Below are 26,435 nucleotides of genomic sequence, written 5' to 3' on the forward strand. Positions count from 1 at the left end.
ACTGGTAGCATAACTGCGAAAACTGGCTTCGTTTTTGGATAGCAAGTCATGTCATCAGTTAGAGCTAAACAAGTAGATGAAATTACAAAATGAGTCTCTTTCAATCTCTGAATAAATTCAGAATCAAAGTCCGGCATCACTGAACAATCCTAGAAGTCTCTTCCAAACCTGAGGTTCTGTAGTTACCCATTTAAGTAAGCATCAGACACCACACTACTTCGAAATGTTAGATAGTATTTTATTTGGTCATTTATTTAGGTGCATGTTGGGGAGCAGCAGAAGCTCCTGCTGGGTCTAGAAGGAAAAGTCCATCCATGAAACGATCAATGTCACTGGTTGCCAGAACACACCTCAAGGGAGAAACTGGGGGAAGCAGAGAATACAGCACGAGGGCCAATGGAAAAGGTCAGGAGCTCCCCTCAATTCGGCTCCTCACCATTCTTGCCTTGAGGCCTTTGATCCCTTTCCCACGCGTGTCCTGCTGTTTGGGTGGACAAGCCCTGAGAGTCAAGCAAGCCCCTGCACTCGCGCACCCTCCAGACTCCCTTGCTCAGACCTCACTTTCCCTCTTAGCTTCGCAGGGAGGGAGCTTGAGCACTCACTAGTGCCCCCCAAGGAAGATCTGGTCCCCAGCGCCCGTGAGGGGACGAACCTTGCAGACCTCCCTCTCCGCTACGGGGGTGGGGGGGTGGGGGGGGCGGTGTGGGCGACGGGGCTCGGGCCGAGCGTCCCACTGGCGACTGGCCTGGTGGGTCCCGCCCGCCCTCCAGGGATGTCGCGGATGCTGGAAGGAAGGGGTCCTGCAGACTTGGGCGTCGGCTCGACGCGCCCAATTTTCAACCTGTCCTCTGGGCTAAAGCTCTCCTAAAGAAGGAGCCGCGTTTCCGACCAGAGCTCGGAGCGCCTCTAACTCCCGGAGCTCCAGCCAAGAACCTGAAGACTCAGAGTGGCCTCCCCTTCCCCCGGCGCACACGTCAACGCGGCGTCGGGGAAGAGCCGTAATGCCCCGAAGAAGCGCACCCCAAAAAAACCACCCCGCACTCCGCCGCCGCAGCTGCTGAATGAGAACTCACGCTAGCCCTTCCCGCAGGCTCATGGCAAAGCAAAAGGAAGTTTCTCCGTGGATGTGTTCCAGGAGAGTGGGAAGCTGTGCCTAAAGGCTTGTCGGAGCGAGACGCTCGATAAGGCTAAGTGGTTGTGAAGCCTAACGTCTCTCCCTGTAGCAGTCATTCCTGAGGTTCTGCAGGTCCTGGAGTTAAGCGAGTCTGTCAGACCTACCGGGCAGCCAGCTTCCCTTATACGATCGCCTACGCTGGCCGACCTGGCCCAAGTGTTCGCTTGAGAGCATTTGCACTTGGGAGCGTCGGCCAGAGTTGCCGTGGTAATATGCGCGTCTATTATGAGGCGCGTGGTAGTGATGGCGGCGCTCAGTGAGACTTTCCTGTCACTGGATACTACTACTCCCAGCCCTCCTCAAAGCCGCCGGAGCAACCCCCAGGTCTTTAGTTTACAAGTGGCAATTTGACTTGCTCTGCTGCATGTCTGGAGGGACCGTGGAAAGTGTGGAGACGCCTCGGGGATTAAGCGATCGTAGCTTAAAAAGAAAAAAAGCCAAACAAATAAACAAAACCCACCCACCCTAACAAACATGAGGCTGCTGGAGAGAATGAGGAAAGAATGGTTCATGATTGGAATAGTGCTGGCGATCGCCGGAGCTAAACTGGAGCCGTCCATAGGGGTGAATGGGGGTAAGTGCTGCACCTCTGAACGCTCCATCGCGATTCTCACTTCAGAACTAATTTTCGAGTCTTGGAAAGGAGGGGAAACCGTAATTGGGAAGTGTCTGCTTCTCTCAAGGGCACTGACCAGCTCAGGGTGTCCTTTGGCCCATTCTGCTGCTGTTTTAATTTGTCAGCCTTGGAGACTGTAGCTAGGAATGGGGCAAATGAATTTGAACGCAGGTTACCTTTTCCGCGAACAATCTATGAGTATCCTTAGTGTTAGGGAGTGAGGTTACTGAGAATGAAACTTAACTCCTCTTGCCTTCATAGTAGCATCCTATCCCAAGGGACGCTAGGTTGCCAGGAGTTCCTTATCTATCTTGGAGTGGCCACCATTACCTTGTCTATTTCCGGATCCCTCCTCCTTACCGGCCCCGTGTTTAAAAAAAAAAAAAAAAAGGTGGGGGGGGGTGGGGAAAGAAAAAGGGACACCCCTTCATTCTCCGACTCAGACTTCGTAGCCCACATGTTGCAGAATGATGATTTGCTGCAATCGCCACCGCTCCAGAAACTCCCAAGCCGACTGACACGTTGCACTTTTTCCTTACAGGACACTACTTCCGTGTGCTGCCCGGACTCAGTTGCTAGTACTCTAACAGATACAGGCAGTGTTAGACTATGTGCAGTGTGTATTTTGGCAAGGAAGTGTAGGCAGGCTAAAATCATACTCAGATCTCTGAATAGTAGGAGCCGTGTAATGTGGAGGTAGGCATTGGTGGAAATATCATTAGTCTTTTATTTTCCTCCCTGCGGTTTCACCCTTACACACTCATGTCTTCTTCATAAACATTAATTGAATTTCTCCAATTCATTGTCTTTTTGACCTTGTCACCTTTCACCTTTATTGACAGTTTTAATACGGTCAGTCATACAACAGGGACAAATAAGGACCGAAGTGAGCACACAATTTTTTAGGAAGTGCTCAGAAGGATATTTGCAGTTATATGTACCTTTTTGTTAAAACATGATGGAAGGGAGTGAAATATCTCTCATTAGAACAGTGGTTCATTCAAGCATCCACCCTCAATTTCTCCATTTAGAAGTAGCTTCAGGGAACATTTTAAAAGGAATTTTTTGAACAAAGACTGTGAGGATTAAAACTTTTTTGTGTATTTTTTTTTTCTATATTCAACTTAGTACAAAATGTGTAGAATATGTAACTGAGAATAAAACTGATATTCATCATGGTTTCTTCTTCTGAAGATCTTTGACCTAGCTTCTCCTGGAGCTTTTGGCAAACTTGTGAATGCTGGTATTTCAAGTTCTGCCAAATGAGTACCCTCTGTCCCTGGAACTAGCTGGATAGGCAGAATTCAAGTTAGGGTGTCTTTGTGGTGATCTGGAATGCACAGTTAACTAGCTTCAGTAGCACACTTTCTTTTTTATGGTGTTAGATCTATTATTTGCTTATCCTTAAGGTGTAATTACAGGTGATATATTATCTTCAAGTTTTAAATCTGCAGACGCTAGGTTAGGTGAAATACTTTTTATCTTACATTCCAAGGATGCTGTGAGAAGAAGGGTTATTGAACACGGAATCATTTCCTTAGGGCTTCTTCGAAGTGGTGTGTGCAAGATGGATTCTATAATCTTGTTTGTTCCTTCTGACTCTGCTTCTTGAAGTTTTGGTGTATTATTGTATCTTAGAAATGCTTCCCATTTTTGCCGGTACTTGTGCCATTAATCCAGGATAATTCATTTATTTAATTAATTATAAGATAATAATTATAAGGGGTGCCTAGGTGGCTCAGTTGGTTGAGTGTCCCGCTCTTGATTTTGGCTCAGGTCATGGTCTCACCAGTTGGTGAGCCTTGTGTGGAGCTCTGGGCTGAGAGCTGTCGGTACAGGGCCTGCTTGGGATTCTGTCTCCCTCTCTCTCTGTCCCTTCCCTCCTCCCCCCTCCCCCCTCCTCTTTCAAAATTAAAAAAAAAACATAAAAAAAAAGAGTAGAATGTTAAGAACTAAAAGGAACCTTTAAGTATTTTAAACTAACATGCTACTTTTACAGTTGATGAAGATACTGAGGCCTGAGGTCAGTGCTCAAGGAAGAGGCACTGGACATCAGGGCTTTCCCTTTATTTCATACTAGTTGCAAAATCCATACACATTTTCTTGGCAAAAAATAATTTAAAATGAATAACTATTGTAAAGAAGGGTCCTATGCAATAAAGATATTTTCCATGCCTTAAGTTTTAGCCTAAAAACGCAGAGCAGAATCAGCAAATATGAAATAACAGTGTACTCAGATGATTTGATAACTGTCCATGTATAAAAGTTACTTTTTCCAAAAAAGTAAAACAAATGATTGCTTAGGATTTCTTTCTTTCTTTCTTTTTTTAAATTTTATTTTAGAGAGACAGCGTGAGCAGGGGAGAGGGGCCAAGGGAGAGAGAGAGAGAATCTTAAGCAGGTTCCATGTTCAGTGGGGAGCCTGAAGTGGGGCTAGATTCCACAATCCTGGGATCATGACCTGAAGCCAAATCAAGAGGCAGACACTCAACTGACTGAGCCACCCAGGCCTCTTGGGATTTCTTATATAGGCTATCAGGCTAAGTTCTTGATAATTCTGTTGAGCTTTTAATTGACCTTCCCACCTGTGAAACCTCTTAAATAAAAATAAACCTCCAAATAGTACCAAATAACATTTTCGCTTCACAAGTTAAAACAACAAAAATCTAGGCACAAGGAGAGGAATGGTTGCTGAAAATGTTTCTATTGCATCTTGCTCTTTGGAATGGTCTAAAGTGCCTCTTTGTACTTGTAATTTTTAGTCAAAGGTTCCATTTATGTGCTGTGTACACTTGGGGATGTGATTTTTATTAAAAAAAATTTTTTTTTTACATTTATATATTTATTTTTAAGAGACAGAGAACAAGCGGGGGATGGGCAGAGAGAGAAGGAGACACAGAATCCGAAGCAGGCTCCAGGCTCTGAGCTGTCAGCACAGAGACCGTGGCAGGGCTTGAACTTACAAACCGCGAGATCATGACCTGAGCCAAAGTCAGAAGCTCAACTGACTGAGCCACCCAGGTGCCCCAGGGATGTGATTTTTAGTGCTTTCATACTGACTGAACAGTTTTTTTTTAAAGTTTATTTGTTTTGAGACAGAGACAGCACGAGTCAGGGAGGGGCAGCAAGAGAGAGAGAGAGAGAGAGAGAGAGAGAGAGTTAAAGTGAGGGAGACAGAATCCCAAGCAGGCTCCACATCGTCAGCACAGAGCCCAGTGCAGGGCTCCAACCCACGAAGCCCTGAGATCATGACCTGAGCCGACACCAAGAGTTGGATGCTTAACTGACTAAGCCACCCAGGCACCCCTGAACAATTTTCAGTAGAACGATTTTCTAGATATTCTTTTCAATAGGAAAAGTTTTGGTAGTCTTAAACTTAAGATGTTTGCTTCATCTTTACCTGGATCAATACTTTAACGACTATACTCTTTATATGTAAATGCAAGATTTCTACACTTAACATATCATACCTGTGTTCTGACCTCCCTTTGAAAACAATCTGTATAGCCAATAGGTGAGTTGTATATTGCAGGAAACTTATAGGTAATGGAAACCCTAAAATTAGAGACATTGAATGACTTTCCAAATGAGAAAAAGTATAACATGTACTAGCCTTGAAAATTTAATTCTTAGTTCACTGTTCTTTTTACTCAGGTACATTTCATTTTTATTTTATTTTATTTTATTTTATTTTATTTTATTTTTTTAAATTTTTTTAACATTTATTCATCTTTGAGAGACAGAGAGAGACAGAGCATGAGCAGGGACAGGGCAGAGAGAGGGAGACACAGAATCCAAAGCAGGCTCCAGGCTCTGAGCTGTCAGCACGGAGTCTGATGCGGGGCTTGAACTCACCAACCCGTGAGATCATGACCTGAGCTGAAGTTGGATGCTCAACTGACTGAGCCACCCAGGTGCCCCTTCATTTTTAAATATGTAGAAGAAAGTTGAAAATAAAGAGCCAGGGTAAATGTAAACGTGCAGATTTTGAGGTGCTGATAATCTGTTCTAGTGCAACACAGGGAAGTGCTGAGCTATGCACACCTTTGAGTTGACCAGAGTAACACTGTGCTATTCATTCTCGGGAAGAGAAAAGTTTACTTCTTTGGAAGTACAGAGTAAGTTTCTCAGTTCTATTTGCATCTTAATTTAGATTATTGACATTAATAAGACATAAATCCTAAAAGGAAACTGCTTTGTTTTTCCATTAAAAAACATAAGCAGAAACATGTTAAAGCTTAAGTGTGTTAGCATGAATATCTTAGATTATAGGTTTATAAATGAAATTTACTTGGTGATGAGTAGATTTTATAAAATGGTAATAGTTCCTTGCATTCTTAAGCATTCCAAATCATTTTCTTTTATCTCCCCACCCCCCGCCCCCTCCTTTAAAAGCATGGATTTGAGGAGCCCAAAAATTACCTTGTTTTTCTGGGTAATTTTTCTCCTGATTTTGCTCTCCTATCCTATTTTTACTGATCAACATTTTTTTTTCTTTTATTTAAAGGAAAAGTTAAAACTTGTATTTCTACTTTGAACTTTATAGCCACCTGAAGATCCAGGTCTTATTCAGATCTATTTTGGTGACTTGGAGGATGTAATCATTGTCTTGGAGAGGGGCCAAATCTCATTTTTTTTCATATCTCATTTTTATATGTAGTCTCAACTCTCACCTCTGTGCAAATATTTACCAAATGTTTATTTCAGCCCTGTGTGACTTCTAGGTTTCCATTCCCAATTTGGGCAATTTGATAGTTGATCACATCTCAAAGGGGCTTTAGGTCTCTCCAAATCAGAATTAATTCCTTCTTCCCTTTTAAAACATACATTGTAGGGGCGCCTGGGTGGCTCAGTCACTTAAGCGTCTGACTTCAGCTCAGGTCATGATCTCACAGTCCGTGAGTTCGAGCCCCGCATCGGGCTCTGTGCTGCCAGCTCAGAGCCTGGAGCCTGTTTCAGATTCTGTGTCTCCCTCTCTCTGACCCTCCCCCATTCATGCTCTGTCTCTCTCTGTCTCAAAAATAAATAAAGGTTAAAAAAATAAATAAATAAATAAAACATACATTGTAGGGGCGCCTGGGTGGCTCAGGTAATGATCTCACGGTTTGTGAGTTCAAGTCCCGCGTCAGGCTCTGTGCTGACAGTTCAGAGCCTGGAACCTGCTTCTGATTCTGTGTCTCCCTCCCTCTCTGTCCCTCCCCCACTCATGCTCTGTCTCTCTCTGTCTCAGAAATAAATAAACATTAAAAAAATTTTTTTAAAAATAAATAAAATAAAACGTACATTGTAGGAAGCCATGAAATGTCCTCACCATGTTCTTCCATGGCTTAAAGTTATTTAGATGTGCATCTAATATAAAAGACAATGTGCCCCATCTCTAAGCTTTAAAACATTAAAAGCCTGGAATCATGCCAAGTAGTTCATAGTTATCATGTGTATTTATGTATGTATGCATGGAATGTGGGAAGGGTTGGCTTCTTAAAACATATAATTGTTGGCCAACTAAAGCAGATGCTGTAGCTGCCCCAAAGAAACATGCAATCTAAGTAAATGCCATGCGCTTGCTGTAGAGATACATCTTTGGCCACATTCCCTGGCTCTACCTTACAACCACATTGCTAATTTTAACCTATCCTTCATAGAAATTTTGGGGTACCGCTGTGGGCAGAGGTGTACTTGATAAGAATAGGGTCTCATAAAAAGCAGGGAATTGGAGGAAAATAAAAATGAGTTCAAACAAACAAATGAACAAACAAGGTATTTAAAATTAGTGGAAGACGTTTACTTCCAAAACAAGCTGGATTCCTTGACTTTAAAATCTGTTCCTGAATCATCTTCCTCAGTTGTAGAGGAAATATTATTTCTAAGTGTGAGCTGCAGAGACAGATTCACTCACAAGTATAAAAAATGCACCTCTTTTTAAGTTTTGGAGCACTTTCACTGCCCTGAAATGTAATGCCTTTTGCTCTTGCCTTCTTCCTTTTGCTCCCTTTTCTCAGATCTCAACAAAATAATTTGTGTAAATACCACGTATATATAAGAATTTCTTGCCATGTTTGAGGAGATCTTTGTTTCTTTTTGTTCATTGAGATACTACAAATGCCTAAAATATAGTAGATGCTTAGTAAGCATTTGTTGACTGAATGGTGATTTTTCCCGAGCTTGGTCTTACTTATTGAGCAGTATCTGTGGGTATGGTGGAGGGCTGCAGGGAATGGAAGAGCCATGAATGTGGTCCTGTTATTTTGCTTAAGGGAGTGTATTAGTTTTCTGTGCTGCCACACCAGAAACACAAACTGGGTGGCTTCCAATAACAGAAATTTATTTTCCAGAAATTATTCTAGAGGCTAGAATTCTGAAGCTAAGGGCCACGCTCTCACTGAAGGTCTAGGGAAGAATCCTTCCTGGCTTCTGGCTTGGGCTGGTTGCCAATTGTCTTTGGTGTTTCTTGGCTTATGGTAATACAATTCCAGGCTTTGCCTTAGTCTACACATGGCCATCTTTCTGTGTCTTCATATTTACCTATACTTGTAAGAATACCAGTCATTGGATTAGGGTCCACCTTAATCCAGTAAGACCCCATCTTGATTTGATTGCATCTGCAAAGAACCAATTTCCAAATAAGGTCACATTCGTCAGTTCTGGGGGGACATGGATTTTGGAGGACACTATTCAGCTCAGCACGAGAGGGCTGAATAGAATGTCAAATATGAAATGATCAGATTTTGATATGTTGGCATATGCCAGTGTTTCTCAACCTCAGCACTATTGACATTTTGGACATGGTAATTCTTTGGTGTTGGGAGGGCTGTCCTGTCTGTGCTTTCCAGGTTGTTTAGCAGAATTCCTGATCTCAGTCTACTAGATGCCAGTAACACCCCCCCACTTGCTGAATTATAACAACAAAAAAGAGTTTCCAAACATTGCCAAATGTCTATAGGAGGCAAAATTGCTCCTGCTGGAGAACCACTGGTATATAAGTACAAAATGGCATTTTCTCAGAACTACATCTTTTTTAAAAGCATGTTGTTCTTATGGTGCTGGGAGAACTGGACAGAAACATGCAGAAGATTGAAACTAGACCACTTTCTCACACCATTCACAAAAATAAACTCAAAATGGATAAAGGACCTGAATGTGAGACAGGAAACTATCAAAACCCTAGAGGAGAAAGCAGGAAAAGACCTCTCTGACCTCAGCCGTAGCAATTTCTTACTTGACACATCCCCAAAGGCAAGGGAATTAAAAGCAAAAATGAACTACTGGGACCTTATGAAGATAAAAAGCTTCTGCACAGCAAAGGAAACGACCAACAAAACTAAAAGGCAACCAACGGAATGGGAAAAGATATTTGCAAATGACATATCAGACAAAGGGCTAGTATCCAAAATCTATAAAGAGCTCACCAAACTCCACACCCAAAAAACAAATAACCCAGTGAAGAAATGGGCAGAAAACATGAATAGACACTTCTCTAAAGAAGACATCCGGATGGCCAACAGGCACATGAAAAGATGCTCAACGTCGCTCCTCATCAGGGAAATACAAATCAAAACCACACTCAGATATCACCTCACGCCAGTCAGAGTGGCCAAAATGAATAAATCAGGAGACTATAGATGCTAGAGAGGATGTGGAGAAATGGGAACCCTCTTGCACTGTTGGTGGGAATGCAAACTGATGCAGCCACTCTGGAAAACAGTGTGGAGGTTCCTCAAAAAATTAAAAATAGACCTACCCTATGACCCAGCAATAGCACTGCTAGGAATTTACCCAAGGGATACAAGAGTACTGATGCATAGGGGCACTTGTACCCCAATGTTTATAGCGGCACTCTCAACAATAGCCAAATTATGGAAAGAGCCTAAATGTCCATCAACTGACGAATGGATAAAGAAATTGTGGTTTATATACACAATGGAGTACTACGTGGCAATGAGAAAGAATGAAATATGGCCCTCTGTAGCAACATGGATGGAACTGGAGAGTGTTATGCTAAGTGAAATAAGTCATACAGAGAAAGACAGATACCATGTGGTTTCACTCTTATGTGGATCCTGAGAAACTTAACAGAAACCCATGGGGGAGGGGAAGGAAAAAAAAAAAAAAAGAGGTTAGAGTGGGAGAGAGCCAAAGCACAAGAGACTGTTAAAAACTGAGAACAAACTGAGGATTGATGGGGGGTGGGAGGGAGGGGAGGGTGGGTGATGGGTTTTGAGGAGGGCACCTTTTGGGATGAGCACTGGGTGTTGTATGGAAACCAACTTGACAATAAACTTTATATATATATATATATATATATATATATATATATATATATATATATATATAAAGCATGTTCTTTGGCTAATATATTAGATCTTCAAGAGAGTTGTATACAGGTGACAAAATGAAGTAAATATTAGTTAGGGTTGCTCCTGTTGTCCTCATAGTGTTAACACATTTGGGGTGATGCCAGCCTAACTCCAGAGAGGATTTTCCAGAGGGCAAAGATTAGGCCTGTTGGTTCACAGCAGTATAGCCAGGGCCTGGCACAGTGTAATAATAATTGCAAACTTAACATATTGTTACTACTGTATTACTCTGTATGTATTATTTCATTCACATAGTAAATGCTCAGTACATCTTTGTAGAATGACTACCCGTGGGCTGAACTGAATGTATGTGTGAATATAGATTTTTATTTCTGGTATCCTAGAAGGAATAAAATAATATTTGCTAAACAGAAGGGAACTTCTTCCATTGATTCTCTCTTTCTCTCTCTCTCTCTCTCTTTTTTTTTTTTTTTCCTAGTTTGGGGAATTTTGATTGTTGTATAAGCACTGATACTGTGGTAGATACAATTAGACGTCATACTGAGGGATGTTGCCTATTTGCTCTCCTATGTGAGAGCAGTTTATTTTTATTCTGCTGGTCTGAGGATACTGTGCTGAACTGGATAGGCATGGTCCTTGCCTTCTGGAAAATCTCTTTTGGAGCTAGACTGCATCACAGCAAATACTTAACTCTTCAGAACAGTAGTATAGTAAGGGTAACACTAAGATTTGAAGTACTATTTGCCCTCCCTCAATGGATTCTTCTTTCATACCAAGTTATCTACTGGAAATTCTTATCTAACAGTAACTTGTTTCTCTCTCTTTAGGACCACTGAAGCCAGAAATAACGGTCTCCTACATTGCTGTTGCAACAATATTCTTTAACAGTGGACTATCATTAAAAACAGAGGTACTGTCACTTATGGGGCATATCAAAAGCAGGGAGAAAAATTTAATTTTTGCTTATTATTTTGAAATATCAGAATCCTTTTGTAAAGATATATGTAACTATGGTCCAAAAGCTTCACTACAATAGAAGATGACTTCAGCAAAGGACTTGTGTTTTGAACCTACCTATTATAGAAATTTTGTAGTTGAACAAAATGGACCCTGAGGGTGTGGTTATAATGGGTATGTTTTTAATACAGCAACTGCACTGAATGAAGCATCCACTTGAGGTCTTCCTCAGATTATGGTGGTCAATATGATGGTGACTGCTGTGGCACATTTGAGTTGATGTTTAGTTGGGTTTCCATAACTTTTGTTCTCAGGACTCATGCTGCTCAAGTGATGCCTGTTACAACTTTTAACCAATTTGTATTTAAAACAATTTTTTTGTAACATGTATTTATTATTGAGAGACAGAGAGAGACAGAGCATGAGCAGGGGAGGGGCAGAGAGAGAGAAGGAGACACAGAATCCCAAGCAGGCTCCAGGCTCTGAGCTGTCAGCACAGAGCCTGATGCATGGCTTGAACCCACCAACAGTGAGATTATGACCTGAGCCAAAGTCGGAGGCTTAACTGACGGAACCACCCAGGCGCCCCACCAATTTGTATTTTTAATGTATATTTTTTGCTGGTATATCTATTAAATATTAATAAGTATTTTAAGAAAAAATTGGGATTTTTCATACTATGTCACAATTTATCATGAAGATATATAGTTAATGTTATTTATTGATCACTGTGTCGCTGAACATGGAATTCTCCCAGAATTAAAGAAATCAGACATTTTTAACATTCAAGAGAGGAATAAGTAGAATTTATGATTCTCTTTTGGCTTATAACAAAAAAGGAGAAGAAAAATATAGGAAAAAATACCTATTTGCTCTTGAAGAAATTACTTAGGATTTTTAAAGTTGTTATTCTAAGATGCTTATTCTTATGTAGATAGGGAAATCTTACTATGCAAGGATTTTTTTTTTTTTTGGAAATAGCTTTATAAGTTAAAATTTTGTTTCAGCATCATGTTTTGCTTTACTTATTTTTTATTTTAAGTGTGATTGGAATGACGACCAAATTTAGTTACAAGGACCATCCTAGTAGCAACATGGAAAAAATACGGTTTTGGTAAATTTATGTATTCTGTAGTTATCTGGTTGGTATAAATGTTTTTATTGGAGCATTATTTTTAGATAGATGGGATCCATGTGTGGTATCTGTGAAATTATGTCTCAAAAATCCTGAATAGTCTCACTACTATTGAAAATAACTGACATAGGATGAGATTTCCTAAATATGTTAAATTCTAGTTTTCACAAATTACATTGACATGAAAGGACTAAGATCAGTGCTTACAGGGCGCAGGCTTTTTCTGTCACCACCTTCATTCTACTGGTTCTCAAATGTGGGGCCTAGTGATACAGAAAAATACTTGCTACCCCTATGGTGCTGGACTATTCTTTGGAGGTCTTCCTGCTGGTCTTGGATAATGCCCTTTGTGAGCAGCTGCCTTACCCAAGTCCTCTACTTGGGATGTTGCTCTAACTATGTCCCCTGGTGGCTGCTTAACGGCTACAGCTGTTACTTATGCCATGAGAAATCTGGCAAGAGACTTGATTCTCTCACTCCTTAGCTTCTTGCTTAATATGATTCTGTAAAGCAGCCAACTTTGTGGGATGCAGGAGTTTAAGAAGGAAGAACGTCACAGCTATCAGCATTTCTCTAAGGACCAAATTCTTCTGTAAGCACCTAGGAAACCTTCAGAGTATTCCAGCTAATTTGGATCTAATGATAAAATGCCTTGATCCCGTGCTTTATCACGGTATCTAAGTAGCCATCAAAGCCATTTCTTCCACCAATGCCCCTTTTCACTGTATTACATTGTCATTTTCAAGATCCATTCAGTTGAAGATGTTTTAGATTGCCTCATTGTATAGTGTTAAACCATCTTTAAGTCCTGCTAATTTCCTGGGCAACTGAACCAATGGTTTTAAGTTAGCAGGTAGCAATCTTGTTGTTATTTGTTTTCTAGTTAATAATCTTAAGTTTATTTCAGCTGGGACTACTATTTTTGAACCTTATTAGAATAGTGTGTTTTTGCAGGCAGGAGACAGTAAGTTATTATTGACTTGAGTTTATTTGAGAGCATTCACATTGGTCCCATTCAAGTTTGATTTATATTGAACATTTCATGTAGTATTACCCATTCATTGATGGAATGATGTATATTCTAAAATTTGTTTTGCTCATTTATTAAAATCATAAAGAACTCTGTGTTAATACTAAAAAGATTTAATGCTAAATCTTAAGTCTTATAACTGTTGATTTCTAGATTTTAAAATATCTGTTGAAATGTCTTCTGAAAATTTATTGTATTCAAGTGAAGTAAGGTCACATTTGAAATATATTTGATGTTTAGCTAATTAGGAGCTACCATTTCAGAGGATTTGTCACTTAATAGACCGTGGCAGGATCAATCTCATATAAACAAATACCTATGAGGTGCCTGTGGCTACAAAGCACTGTATTTGGCACTGGGATAGAACCAAAGATGGGCAAGATGCTCAGGGCCTGGAAAGGGTCCTGAGTAGGGCAGATTATACAGGTCTTTCCTTATTTTCCTAAACAGATTATTTTTTGAAGTTCTATTACCTTAGAAGTAAATATAGCAACTTCTAAACTTTACGTTCATGCTGCTTGTTTCCAGCCTAGAACTATGAGGCTGATTTCTCAGAAAGTGAATCAAATGAAGGTCAAATAAGGGTTAGAAGGGAAATTGGTGTGTAAATGAAAATATTTCTTCATCTCAGAGTGCCTGATTTTAAGCAATTCTCGATACTGTCAGTGATAATTCTGGTGTAATAAATATTTGGAGTATCTTTACTTAAGTTTACTTTAATGGAATTTGACCTGTATTACATGTGAATAAATAAAATGTGATGCAGAATCAACTTTTCAATTATTCATGATGGCATTTATTTGAGTACGTGGCCCTAAACTCTGTATGGGTATGTATGGAGTAATACTGTTTTGGATGTTACAGTGTTTACTTGTTTTTTCTTTTCCTTGTGACCTTATTTTATCTTTATGTTTGTATGAAGAAGTTATGGAAAATATATAACCCTGGGTTTTTGTGATAGTCTTAAAATCTTAGGGATACTTCATGCCTATTATTTCCCTGTTGTTAAGAGGCCTCTCATGACCCAACATTGTTGGCCTTTGTGATTCAATTTGCTGGATTCTTTATTGTTCCATTGTCCTGAGGCAATGGCAGTTGTTTATAATTGTCATATATTAGATCAGCTAGTATTTTTAAACTAAATTTTGTTTTTTATAACTTTTTCTGATTATAAAACTGGTATTTACCTATTGTAGAAAGATTAGAAAGAATAAAAATAACTAACATTAACATCTCTGTGATTTTGGTCCCTCTTTTCCTAAACATGTTTTATACATAGAATATTTAAAAATGAAATACTTAAAAAAATTATATATATGTAAGTATACATATATATATATATATATATATATATATACTTGCATAGTATCATGTACATGTACACATATATAATCTTTTTTTCTTATGTGACACTGTATAGTAATTTTTTATATAATTTAATATTTTGATTTAATTTTTCTTCATATATAATAAAATTTATATTTTGCTTACTTTTATGAACATAAATCAAACGGTACAAAAGTGTACATGATGAGAAGTCTTCTTTTCTCCCCTCTATCAGATATGTGGACATAACTAATGTTAATAGTTTCTGTGTAAAACATATGTGTATTGCACCCCTTCAAGCTGAGGTATTTTGTACTGCTTGCCACCCTGTCTTGTTTTACTCAGAAAACATATCTTGGAGACTGTTTCATATCAACACGTAGAGAACTCCTTGTTTCTTTTTGTATGCTGGAAAGCATTCCGTTGTATGAATGTGTCATGCTATATTTTACTAGTCCTCTATTTATGGACATTTAGGTTTTGCTGCAAAGGATAACCTAAAAATTGCCCATGTTCCCACATTTGGGAGAAAATATGAAGGATTACTTCCTGGAAGTGAAATTGCTAAGTCACATGATACATGCAGTGGAAGTTGTGACAGATACTCCAAGTACCTAGAACAGTGCTGGGCTCTCGGTATTTGTTGACTGAAGGAATGAGTTGCCAGATTGCTGTCCTTAGATTGTGCCAATTTATATTCCTATTGGTTAAGTTGGGAAGGACCTTGTGTTCCCACATGCTTGTCAACACAGTTTTAACATGGTTTTTAATCTTATAACAGCCTGGTTGTACCTTAATTTATTTAATTATTCATCCGTTTTTGGACTTTTAACTCGTTTCCTGATTTTACTATAATAGATGATGCTGTCGTGATCAATTCTGCATATAAATGCTTGTACCACTTATTATATCCTTAGATCAAGTACCTAGACATAACATTTTGGGGGTTCAAGAATGTGAATTGTATTATAGTCCTCCAATTACTTTTCAGTAATTCCCAAATTACTTTTCAGAAAAGTTATTCTGTTTCATATTCCTACCTGAAGTATATGCAAATGCTTTAGTTATTGCATTCTGGCTGATCATTTTGTTTCTATTAAAAAATTAGAATCTTATTTATTTGGCATTCATCAAATACCTCTGAGTATATCTCAGTGGCATTTGGTTTCAGAACTGTGAGAATTCTTGGCACTGCTGGTGCTCAAGTTTTCTCTGGGGTGGAACTTTAAAAATTCTGATACTGTATTAGGATGGCTCCTTTAATCTTCGATCTGATCCATGGACCTGGTGTGGCTTCTGGTCTGCCCGGTGTTTTCCATTTGCCAGAAATTCCTTAGATGTCATTTGGGATGTTCTGTGACTGCTGTGTGTCTTCACACGGGAAATGAGTCCTGTCCATTAAACTGATGAGCTTTGGTTAGTGTCTCTGAGGCCAAGGATCTCTTGAATGTCTTACTTGAACTAGGGTAGGCATTACAGTGCTATGTTTCTAACAGGGGAATCTCTGGCATCTTTGAGGTGCTTTAATGGCTTCTTGCATGTTTTATAGGACTGTACTACTTTTTCCACTACTTTCTGAGTTTGTTTTATTTCAACGGAATAACCACATAGCTTGAAGGAATTCAAATGCAAAGGCCTTTGAATTTGTACCTATTTGAACCCCAAAGTTGACCTCATTATCTGTTTTCAGCTGTGAGGCATAGAACGTGCCTGGTATGTCGTGTTCAGTGTGAATTTCTTCCCTCTGGGGCAGTAGTGTGACATGATGAAGAAGAGAGGGGTTTGCTAGCATACCAGAAATGAGTTTGATTAGGAGCCTCATTGTTCAGTAGCTCTCAGCCTCAGTCTCCTCCTCAGTAAAATAGGATAATAATATCTAATGGGGGCTGTGGTGAGGATTAAAAGAGATAACATACATAAAGTGACAGGCTCAGAGCATGGCACATTGCTGCTGTTCTGTAAGCATTAGCAAGGAAATCCAGAAAGTTGATTTTGGGGAAAAAGCCATTTTGAATTATAGAATATTACTGGGAAAAACATTTTTAAAAATTATGATTTGTGTGTAGATTTGGTAACATCTTGCCAAAGTGAGGCCTTGCTAGAGATTAATCATTTCATTAAAATGAGATAGGTCCTTAAGTAGTTACATGCCTATTTGTTTATAGTGTCAACAGTCCTCAGGTCTATACTACTGTACAGGCACTTAGCTCAGTTTTGGTCCAGAATTTTACAAATCTGAATTGTTGGGGTATATTATATATTCAAAGAAATTAGAATATTTCAGAAATTTTATATAAAAATACTTCTTTTTTTTCCGCAAGTCTGTCTATCATGCTTAGAGGTAAAAATTTTAGCTCTGAAATAATTCCAAATTAAAAACTCTTTATTTGATGTTATTTTAGTAGCAGCCTTTCTTGGGAAAAATAATATTCTTACCTTTGCTGTTTTGTGTCTTTCATTTTTGCAGGAGCTGACCAGTGCTTTGGTGCATATAAAATTGCACCTTTTCATCCAGATCTTTACACTTGCATTCTTCCCAGCAACAATATGGCTTTTTCTTCAGCTTTTATCAATCACACCCATCAATGAGTGGCTTTTGAAAGGGTACGTTTAAATATTTTGAAGGGCCCACTTTTAATGAGGCATCTGTAGTGACGTTATTGTTTCTGTGGCAACTATATACAAAAGGGCTTATGTGTGGTATCTTATAAGGAAAAAAGAACACTTTAAAAACTATTATCCCTGAAAAATTTTTTTAAGTTATTTATTTATTTATTTTGAGAGAGACAGAGACAGCACAAATAGGGGAGGGGCAGAGAGAGAGGAAGAGAGAGAATCCCAAGCAGGCTCCATGCTGCCAGTACAGTGCTGGAGCCGGGGCTTGAACTCATGAAGTCATGCCAACTGAACCACCCAGGTACCCCTAAAAATTATTATCCTTTAAAATGATAGTGTTCATCAAGAAGGTTCATCAAAGAATTTTATAACACGATCTTTTTTTTTCTTTCTGATTTCTAAGGGTTTTATTAGTAAATTGTTTTAAATTGTAATTTCACGGCGCCTGGGTGGCTCACTCTGTTGAGCGTCTGACTTTGGCTTAGGTCATGATTTCGCTGTTTGTGGGCTCGAGCCCCACCTTGGGCTCTGTGCTGACAGCTCAGAGCCTGGAGCCTGCTTCAGATTCCGTGTCTCCCTCTCTCTCTGCACCTCCTCTGCTCGCATTCTGTCTCTCTCTCAAAAATAAATAAACATTAAAAAAAATTGTAGTTTCAGTATTTTTAACCTACAGTGTGATATTAGTTTTAGGTATACAGTATAGTGATTTGACAATTAAAGTTTATTTATTTATTTTGAGAGAGAGAGAGAGAGGCAGGGGCAGAGAGAGGGAGAGAGAGGATATCAAAAAGGCTCCACATTGTCAGCATGGAGCCCATTGTGGGGCTCGAACTCATGAACTGTGAAATCATGATCTGAGCCAAAATTAAAAGTTGAACACTTAACGACTGAGCCACCTACGCATCCAGTGATTTGACAATTCTATATATTACCCAGTGATCATCAAAGTAAGTGTACTCTTAATTATAACACAATCTTAAAATGTTTAATCTTAAGGTTCTGGGATGGATACTGTTCTGGAAGTTTTAAAGAGCTGTGTTGGGAGAAAGATGGAAGGGACTAGAAGATATAAGATATGTGTGCATGTGTATAATGTAGGCCATCAGTTGGGCACTTTAACTTGTATATTCTATATCTTACCAAACGTAGGCAGATAGTGGCTGAATATAAGTATTTTAGAAGTACAGGAAAGAAAAAAATATATAAGGAGCAAACATTTACCTTTTTACTTGTTCTGTTTATGTTTGCTATGACAGTTGAATTAACAATAGATTTTTATTAGACACTTTTCTTCCATAAAAATGCCATCATGTTTATTCAAAGGATTTAATGAATTTAAAAAAATTATTTGAAGTGGTTTAAAACTAACTATAATTTAGTAGCATGGTATAATAGTTAAAATACTGAACTTGGAGTCTGGAGGTTGCTTTCTGACCCCATCCCTAACTGAAGAAGTCATGTAATAGTCTTGAACCTCAATTTTCCTGCCTATAAATAGTGAGGATAGTCATACTTTTACTGTCTGCTTGATAATAATGTTGAGGATCTCAATTGAGATCACTTATTCATTTATTCAAGTCACTTGTTTAGTTCCCACTATGTACCAGGCGTTATAATAGGTGTTGGAGAAAGAATAGTGAACAAAAATGGGAAAGTGCAAGTTAGTTTTGCACATTGGGAAGACTTAGGTTGATTGACAATAAACAAGTAAGTAGATGACCAAGATAGAGATCAGTGATGGGAAGTAAAACACAGTGTGATACAGTTAAAAGTGGTTGGGTAGGTAGGCCAGTGATGAATTTAGATGGCAGAGTTCTCAGGGGCAGAATGTTTTAGGCAAAGGAAGTAGAATGTGCAAAGGCTCTAAGGCAGGAACAAGCCTGGTATGTTCTAGGGTCAGGAAAATGACGAGGATGGCCAGATCCTGGAGATACAGAGGAAGAATAATAGGACTTGGAGTTGGTAAGGTAAGCAGGAGTCAGGTCCCACAGAGCCTTATAGGTCCTTGGTGAAAGCATTCAAGTATTTTTCTGCATGCAGCAGGAAGCTCCCGGTGGGATTTAAATGAGGGTGTATCGTGGTCTGATTTATATTTTCAAAGTAGTGCTCTGGCTGCTGCATAGAGAATAGATAGCAGAGGGGCTGAGAGAAAGGTAGGAGACCAGTTTGGAGGCTAGTCTGGTAAGGTAGCAGTGCGGTAGAGAAAAACGGACATTGGAGAGTGTATTGTAAATTAGAGCTCTCAGAACCTATGGGTGGATAGAATGTAGAGAGAGAAGGACAGGGAGGAATCAAGGATGACTTCTGGGTTTTGGGTGTGAGCCACTGGGTAATTGGTGGCATCATTTACTTAGCTAAGGAGAAACAGAGTAGTATAAGAAGGGGAAATCAAGACCGCTGTCTTGGCCAGATTGAGTTTGAGAGAATGAACATAAAATTTTCAGTGAAAAGCATAAAGTGCCACATAAGTATCATGACATCATTTTAGAGCAGCAAAGTATGATGCATATCTTAAAAATTTTTTTTTATGATGCATATTAAGAACCAATAGTTACTGAGTGTTTCCCATGAAAAGGGCACTCAAGGAATAGGAAGATATTAACTCATTTTCCTTGTATTCAGGTAATGTCCAGGGTAGTCGGGTATGTGAGAGATATAAAATAGTAATCAACCACAGTGGGGCAGCATATGATTTGTTAGATAAGTAATGTAATAGGTTAAAAGGTAAGAGGTTCAGCAAAGGTTGTGAATTCCTAAAGTAGAGAATTCAGAAATAAAACATAGTGGGAGACAAGAATAAAAAATTTCCTTACAGCCACGTTACAGAAGGTCTGAATTACTGGGCAGAGGAGTTTGGGCTGCATCTGTAGATGATGGGAAGTTCTGAAATGCACTAAACAAGAGAATAATGTACTAAAACATGGTCAGTAAGAAAGATTAATCTAATGGCATCATACTGGGTGTTATTAGAGTTGGGCTTGCAGTCTCAGGAAGCTAAGATACAATTATCACCTCATGATATTGAGCTTAAAGGAGTTTACACTTAGCCTAACTCCCTTATAGAAAGCTTTTCCTAGCTCACTTTTTCTGCGTTCCCCACCCTAGTTTGAGAGTACACAGTATGTTGCTAACTTGAGGGAGCTGCAGACTCTTACCTCAGGGCCATGTTTCAGTCATTGCAATAAATATTTTGAGCACGTCCTCTTTACCTTGCTATGTAAAAGGGAAAGAGTGGAGGTAGAGAGAACATTCAGTAGGCATTTGCAAAAATCCAAAATTGGGGAAAAAACCATCTGAAGGGGGATGATGGCAATAGTCATGGAAAAGAATGGAAAGTTGGTTGTGGTAATATATTGATTGATGAGAAGCAGGTGGAGCCACATGTAACTCCAAAGTTTCACATTGGATCATTAGGAACAACAACAACAACAACAACAACGAACTATCCCATTGACAGAAATAAGTAAATTCAGAGATGAAATTGACGTTTTAGAAACTATTAGACATGTTCAGTTAGAGGTGGCAGTCACAGGCAGCAACAATTTGGGGAATGGTGGTTAGGGCTAGAAATGTAAAATTGTATATATTCATATAGATTCAGATTTGAAAATAAGATTGAAAAGAATGCAGGAGAGTCAGCAAAAAGTCAGAAGGGGCTGGTTTAAAAGAAAGGAGATAAGTTAGAAGGATGAAGTACTATGGCAACCAAAAGAATAGAATATTTTGAAAAGCAAGAAGGGAACGAGAATGAATATGGGGAAGAGGATACTGTATTTGGTGAGTAAGAGATCACCTGTTACTTTTTAAGGTTACCACTTTTACTAGTAGAAGGGGCATAAGTCTGAATCTAGGTGAGTAAAGAGAGAATGAGTTGAGGCCCCACTAAGAGAATTTATGTTAAATACCTGCAAGGAATCACTGAGAAAAGTGTCTAGAGTAGTATCTACTACAAATGGTAAATGCTTGGTAAGTATCAGTGATGATAATAGTGATGGTCATAAGGAAGGCTCAGAGACTGGGAATCGATAATAGGAAAGACCACTTAAGCATCACTTGGGAAAATAGACCTTAAAAGATATGAATTGAGCTGGAAATTCTATGAAAAATGTGTGTTCTTGTGTTTTCAGTCAAAATAAATTAAAACTTTTTCTTTTTTTCTTATTTCAGAGGTAATATAAATTCATTGCATGAAGCTTAGATGATAAATTCTTACCAAAGGGAGTAGAAATATCTGTAATCTGGACTTAAAATATGTTTAAGTCAGGCGTTCCGTGTCCTCTATTCCCTCCCTGTATGAACTTTCTACTTTTAGTGAGCTGCTGCTCACCATGTCTAGAATGTATATTCTATCCATCTGGGATGTATATCCATCCTTTAGATGGTAAGTATGTTTTATATCTTTGGTATTTAGATTTACTACTCCTAGTTTTACAATGTGTTTTCTATTCTAAACTAAGAGAATAGATTTCTTGTCATGATCTGGGAAGTGGACTCATAATTTAGTAAAAACTAAATTTAGAATAGGTACTAGAATTTACTACTGTTTGAATTCAAGAAGCACATGATCGCGAATATGTTTTTTTATGAGCTGAAAGTTTGAGCATTGCTGTTTATAATTGAAAAAAAAAAACCCTACCGATAATTGCATTTTCTTTGATTTTCCAGCTTGCAGACAGTAGGCTGCATGCCTCCCCCTGTGTCTTCTGCAGTGATTTTAACCAAGGCAGTTGGTGGAAATGAGGTGAGTCATAGGGCTAAATGCTGTGCTTTTGTTTCATATTTTATTTTATTTTTAAATTTTATGATGAAGAAGTCATATCACAGAGAATGCATAACTATAGCAGCTTATGAAAGAAGTGTAGGTAGATTCATAAATTAGGATGGTGCTAAAATTAATGATGATGAGTGAAAGTGAGGATTTCAAAGAGAAGAGCAAGGGAGATGAATGAAATAGAGATAGTGAGTTTTCTACCTCGGTGAGAAATTGGGAGACAAAAGAAGCAATCCAAGGAAAGGTACTTTTCATCTAAGACTAATGAGCCAACAACAGCTCTATGGCCATTCCTTAGTTCTTAAAAAGTTTGTAGCTGGGGTGCCTGGGTGGCTCAGTCGGTTACGCGTCTGACTTTGGCTCACGTCATGGTCTCACAGTTTGTGAGTTCAAGCCCCACATCAGGCTCTGTGCTGATAGTTCAGAGCCTGGAGCCTGCTTTGGATTCTGTGTCTCCCTCTCTTTCTGCTCTTCCCCTGATTGTGCTCTTTCTCTCTCAAAAATAAATAAATAAACATTTAAAAAAATTGTAGCAAACTACATTTGTGGAAAAAGGGTCCATATACATTTTTTAAAAATTTATTTTTAATGTTTATTTATTATTGAGAGACAGAGACAGAGCATGAGTGTGGGAGGGGCAGAGAGAAGGGGAGACACAGAATCCGAAGCAGGCTCCAGGCTCTGAGCTGTCAGCACAGAGCCCGACACGGGACTCAAACTCACAAACCGTGAGATCATGACCTGAGCCCAAGTCAGATGCTTAACCGACTGAGCCACCCAGGGGCCCTGGGTCCATATACATTTAATGGCAAGTGAAGGCGATGTAAAAAGGAGAAATGAAGCAGGGTTTCTAAGGTGAGTTCAAAGAGATTATGCAAGTGCTGGGGGACTGGGGCGGAGTGCTTGCGTTTTGGGACAGCAGTCATCCATTTCAGGGGCTACACAGAGGTGGCTCCTCTTGGCTGAAAGGTACCACAACTTCATACTGAAGGACTTGGTGGTAGCTTATTCCTCCTTTCCACTTCCAATTTTTCATTTAGCAAAGAATACTATTGAATGAGGGAGAATATAAGGGATTCCTACTTCAAAAAAATATATATATTTCTACTTCAATTCATTCTTAAGATTTCGCTTTCTTAGCATTTGTTTTTATTTTCATCTGCTTTATTTATTCTGAAAATATTTATTAAGTGTATTAAGTGCCTGCTATATTCTTTTTAAAAATAGGTTTATTGAGCTATTGTGGATATTACAATAAACTGCATACATCTAAACAACTTAATATTTTGATGTCTGTGTACACCTGTGGTACCATGACCACAATCAAGATAATGAATGTATCCATCACCCTCAAAACTCTCCTGTGTCCCTTGGTAATCCCTCCCTCCTGCCCTTCTTAGTGCTCCTCTTCCTTAGGCAACCACTGATCCGTTTCTTGTCCCTGTAGATTAGTTTGCATCTTCTAGACTTTTATATACTGGAGTTATACAGTGTGTACACCTTTTTCTTTTCTGGTTTCCTTTATTCAGCATGATTATTTTGAGAGTCATCTATACTCTATGTATCAATAGTTCAGTCCTTTTATTGCTGAGTATTATTATTTTTTTATGGATATACTGTAGTTTGTTTATCCATTTACCTGTGGGTGGACGTTTGGGCATTTCCCACTTTGGGGCTATGAACAGTGTGTACAAAACTTTAAGTGAATGTGCACTTTCATTTCTCTTGGGAATACTTACGAATGGAATGTTGGGATCATCTGGCGGTGTATGTTTTAGCATCTTTCAACCAAGGCAAGAATTACCGACATATAGTTATAAATCATCGATAAATAGCTTGTGAGGTGGACCATCTGTCAATATACAAGCACTCTTCTTGGACCGCAGTGTATGTTGAACTTTTTCAGAAATTGCCAAACTATCTTCCCAAGTGGTTTTACCATTTTACAGCTCAGCCAGCAGTGTCTGAGAGTTCCAGTGCTCCACATCTCGTCAGCACTTGGCATTGTCAGTCTTTATAATTTTAGTCATTCTAATATGTATCTAGTGGTATCTCATTGTGGTTTTAATTTAATTTACATTTCCCAGCTACTAATAATGTTGAGCGTTAATATTTTTCATGTGTTTACTTGCTATACATGTCTTCTTTGGTGAAGTGTAAAATCTTTTGCCTTTTTTTCTTTGTTTTAAACGGAGGTGGTTTGTTTTCTTATGAAAAACTTGCTTTGTGAGCTTTATATATTCTGGATACAAGTCCTTCATAGATATATGCTTTGTAAATATTTTCTACCAGTCTGTAGCTTGTCTTCATTTTCTTACCAGTGTCTTTTGAAGAGCAGGATGGTAATGAAGGCAGTAAAGGTGGTTGGATTCTGGATGTATTTTGGAGGCACAGGATATGCTGATGAATTGAATGTGGGATATGAGAGAGGGGGGGTCATGAATGACTCTAAGACTTTTGACTGAAGAGGTGAAAGGGTGGGGTTGCTGAGGGTTTTTATCATGAGTGGATGTCAGATGCTTTTTCTGCATTTCTGACAACCACCATTCTGTCCTGGAAATAAATCCCACTTGATCATGGTATATGATTTTTTAAAATATACTGTTGGATTCAGTTTGCTAATATTTTGTTGAAGATTTTTGCATCTATATTCATGAAGGTATTGGCCTATGGTTCTTTTTTTTGGTGGTGTCTTTATCTGGTTTTGGTATCAGGGTGATACTGGCCTCAGAATGGATTTGGAAGTGTTCCTTCCTCTTGTATTTTTTGAAATAGTTTGAGAAGAATAGGTATTAACTCTCTTTAAATGTTTGGTAGAATTTTCCTGTGAAGCTGTCTGGTCCTGGACTTTTGTTTTTTGAGATTTTTTTGATCACTGATTCAATTTTATTGGTAGCAATTGGTCTGTTCAAATTTTCTGTTTCTTCCTCCTTTAGTTTTGGTAGGTTATATGTTTCTGTGAATTTATCCGTTTCTTCTAAGTTGTCCAGTTTGTTGGCATATAGGTTTTCATAATATTCTGTTACAATTGTTTGTATTTCTGTGGTGTTGGCTGTTATTTCTCCTCTTTCATTAGTAATTTTCTTTATTTGGGTCATCTCTCTCTCTTTTTTCAATGAGTCTTGCTAGAGATTTATCAGTTCTGTTAATCTTTTCAAAGAACTGACTCCTGGTTTCATTGATGTTTTCTATTGTTTCTTTATTAAATCATATTTAAAACAAAGATGGATGAGATTGTATGCAGAGAGAGCATAGTTAGAAAAGAGATGAAGTTCAAGTACTGAGCACTGGGACCCTCCAACATTAAGTGGTTAGAATGAGGAGTTACCAGCAGAGGGAACAGAGAAAGGCAACAGATTAGACAGAAGGAAAAATAGGGAGTATCCTGGAAGCCAGGTGAAAAAAAATGTTTGAAGGAGGAAGGTATGATCAGCTCTGTCAAAATCTGCTGATATAAGTTTGTGTACAATGAATTCTGAGAATTGTCCATTGAATTAAGCTACGTGGAGGCTATTGGTAACTTCAACCAGAGTGGTTTTGTTGGAGTGTAAGGGCAAAAGCTTGTTTGGAATGGGCTCAAGAAAAAATAGGAAGAAAGGAGACAGAAGGTATACGCAACACTTTTGAGGTCCTTTGCTATAAAAGGGAAGAGGGAAATGAAGCTATATTTAAAGAGGGATATGAGGTCAAGATTTTTTTAAATACAGAAGTGACAGTGTGTTTCTATCATGGTGGGGATTATATAGTTGAGAGGAAGCTGTTGATTTAAGGGAGTGCTAGAGTAATTTATTGGATCAAATGGAAGAGAATGGTATCAGGTTGCATGAGCTTCAGTGGAACTTGGATCATTTATTCATAATAAGAGTGTGTGGTTAGAGATCCATGAAGATGGGTAGAAAGGGTGCACTTGGGAGTCCTGATGACTTCTCATTCCTTAGGGCTCTTCTGATTTTCTCAGTTCTCTTCTGGTTTCCATTTTTTTTTTTTTTTTTTTTCTCAGCAGCTGAGACTGATGATGGAGTAGGTGGTATTAATGTTTGAGATAAGAGGAGACAGTGTGCAAATGCCATCAGGGTGAAGAGAGTGAATTAACTGGAGAATATGGTAGCATTGCTGGAAGCACTAAGGATCTGAGACCCATGGTCATGCATTTAAAATGAAGCCAGACTTCATCGTTACGTGTTTCTCTTATCTGCATTTAGTTTCTTGGTCCAGGAATGGAATTGACAGAGAGTTGGATTTAACCAGCGTTTCATTATGCTGGGAAGTTCTTTTTAGTTTCCACATCATTACTGAGCTAGAGGAGTTACAGGAGTCTTGGATTAGTGCTTGCTGTGATTCTCTTTCTATTGCTTTGAAAGAATTTGAGAGGAGGGTCTTTTCAGGACCTAGTGTTAACTGGCTCAAAGTCGTCATTTATGTCTTTCTTTCTGATGTGATTCCCTTAAGAGCTTTTAAACTAAAAAACCCTTTTGTTCTCAGATGACTGTTGGCA

At 38.8% G+C, this 26,435-nt stretch overlaps 1 protein-coding gene across 6 annotated transcripts in view; it reads left to right on the forward strand.

The window, feature by feature from the left end:
- The first annotated feature begins 1,401 nt into the window (after positions 1 to 1,401).
- SLC10A7 (solute carrier family 10 member 7) overlaps positions 1,402 to 26,435 on the forward strand; it is a 250,490-nt gene continuing 225,456 nt past the window's right edge. For 4 of the 6 annotated variants that reach the window (XM_019420803.2, XM_053901214.1, XM_019420811.2 and 1 more), the window contains exons 1-4: positions 1,404 to 1,748; positions 10,933 to 11,015; positions 17,021 to 17,157; positions 21,835 to 21,910. In XM_019420803.2, coding sequence (XP_019276348.1) covers positions 1,649 to 1,748; positions 10,933 to 11,015; positions 17,021 to 17,157; positions 21,835 to 21,910 — 396 coding nt within the window. In that variant the 5' untranslated portion in view covers positions 1,404 to 1,648. Of the gene's footprint in view, positions 1,749 to 10,932; positions 11,016 to 17,020; positions 17,158 to 21,834; positions 21,911 to 26,435 lie in introns of all 6 variants that reach the window. The other 2 variants (XM_019420824.2, XM_019420816.2) reach the window with 2 other exon arrangements.

The sequence above is a fragment of the Panthera pardus genome, unplaced genomic scaffold (genome assembly GCF_024362965.1).
Source record: "Panthera pardus isolate Hobbes unplaced genomic scaffold, ASM2436296v1 HiC_scaffold_13, whole genome shotgun sequence".
In the NCBI taxonomy this organism is placed as follows: Eukaryota; Metazoa; Chordata; class Mammalia; order Carnivora; family Felidae; genus Panthera; species Panthera pardus.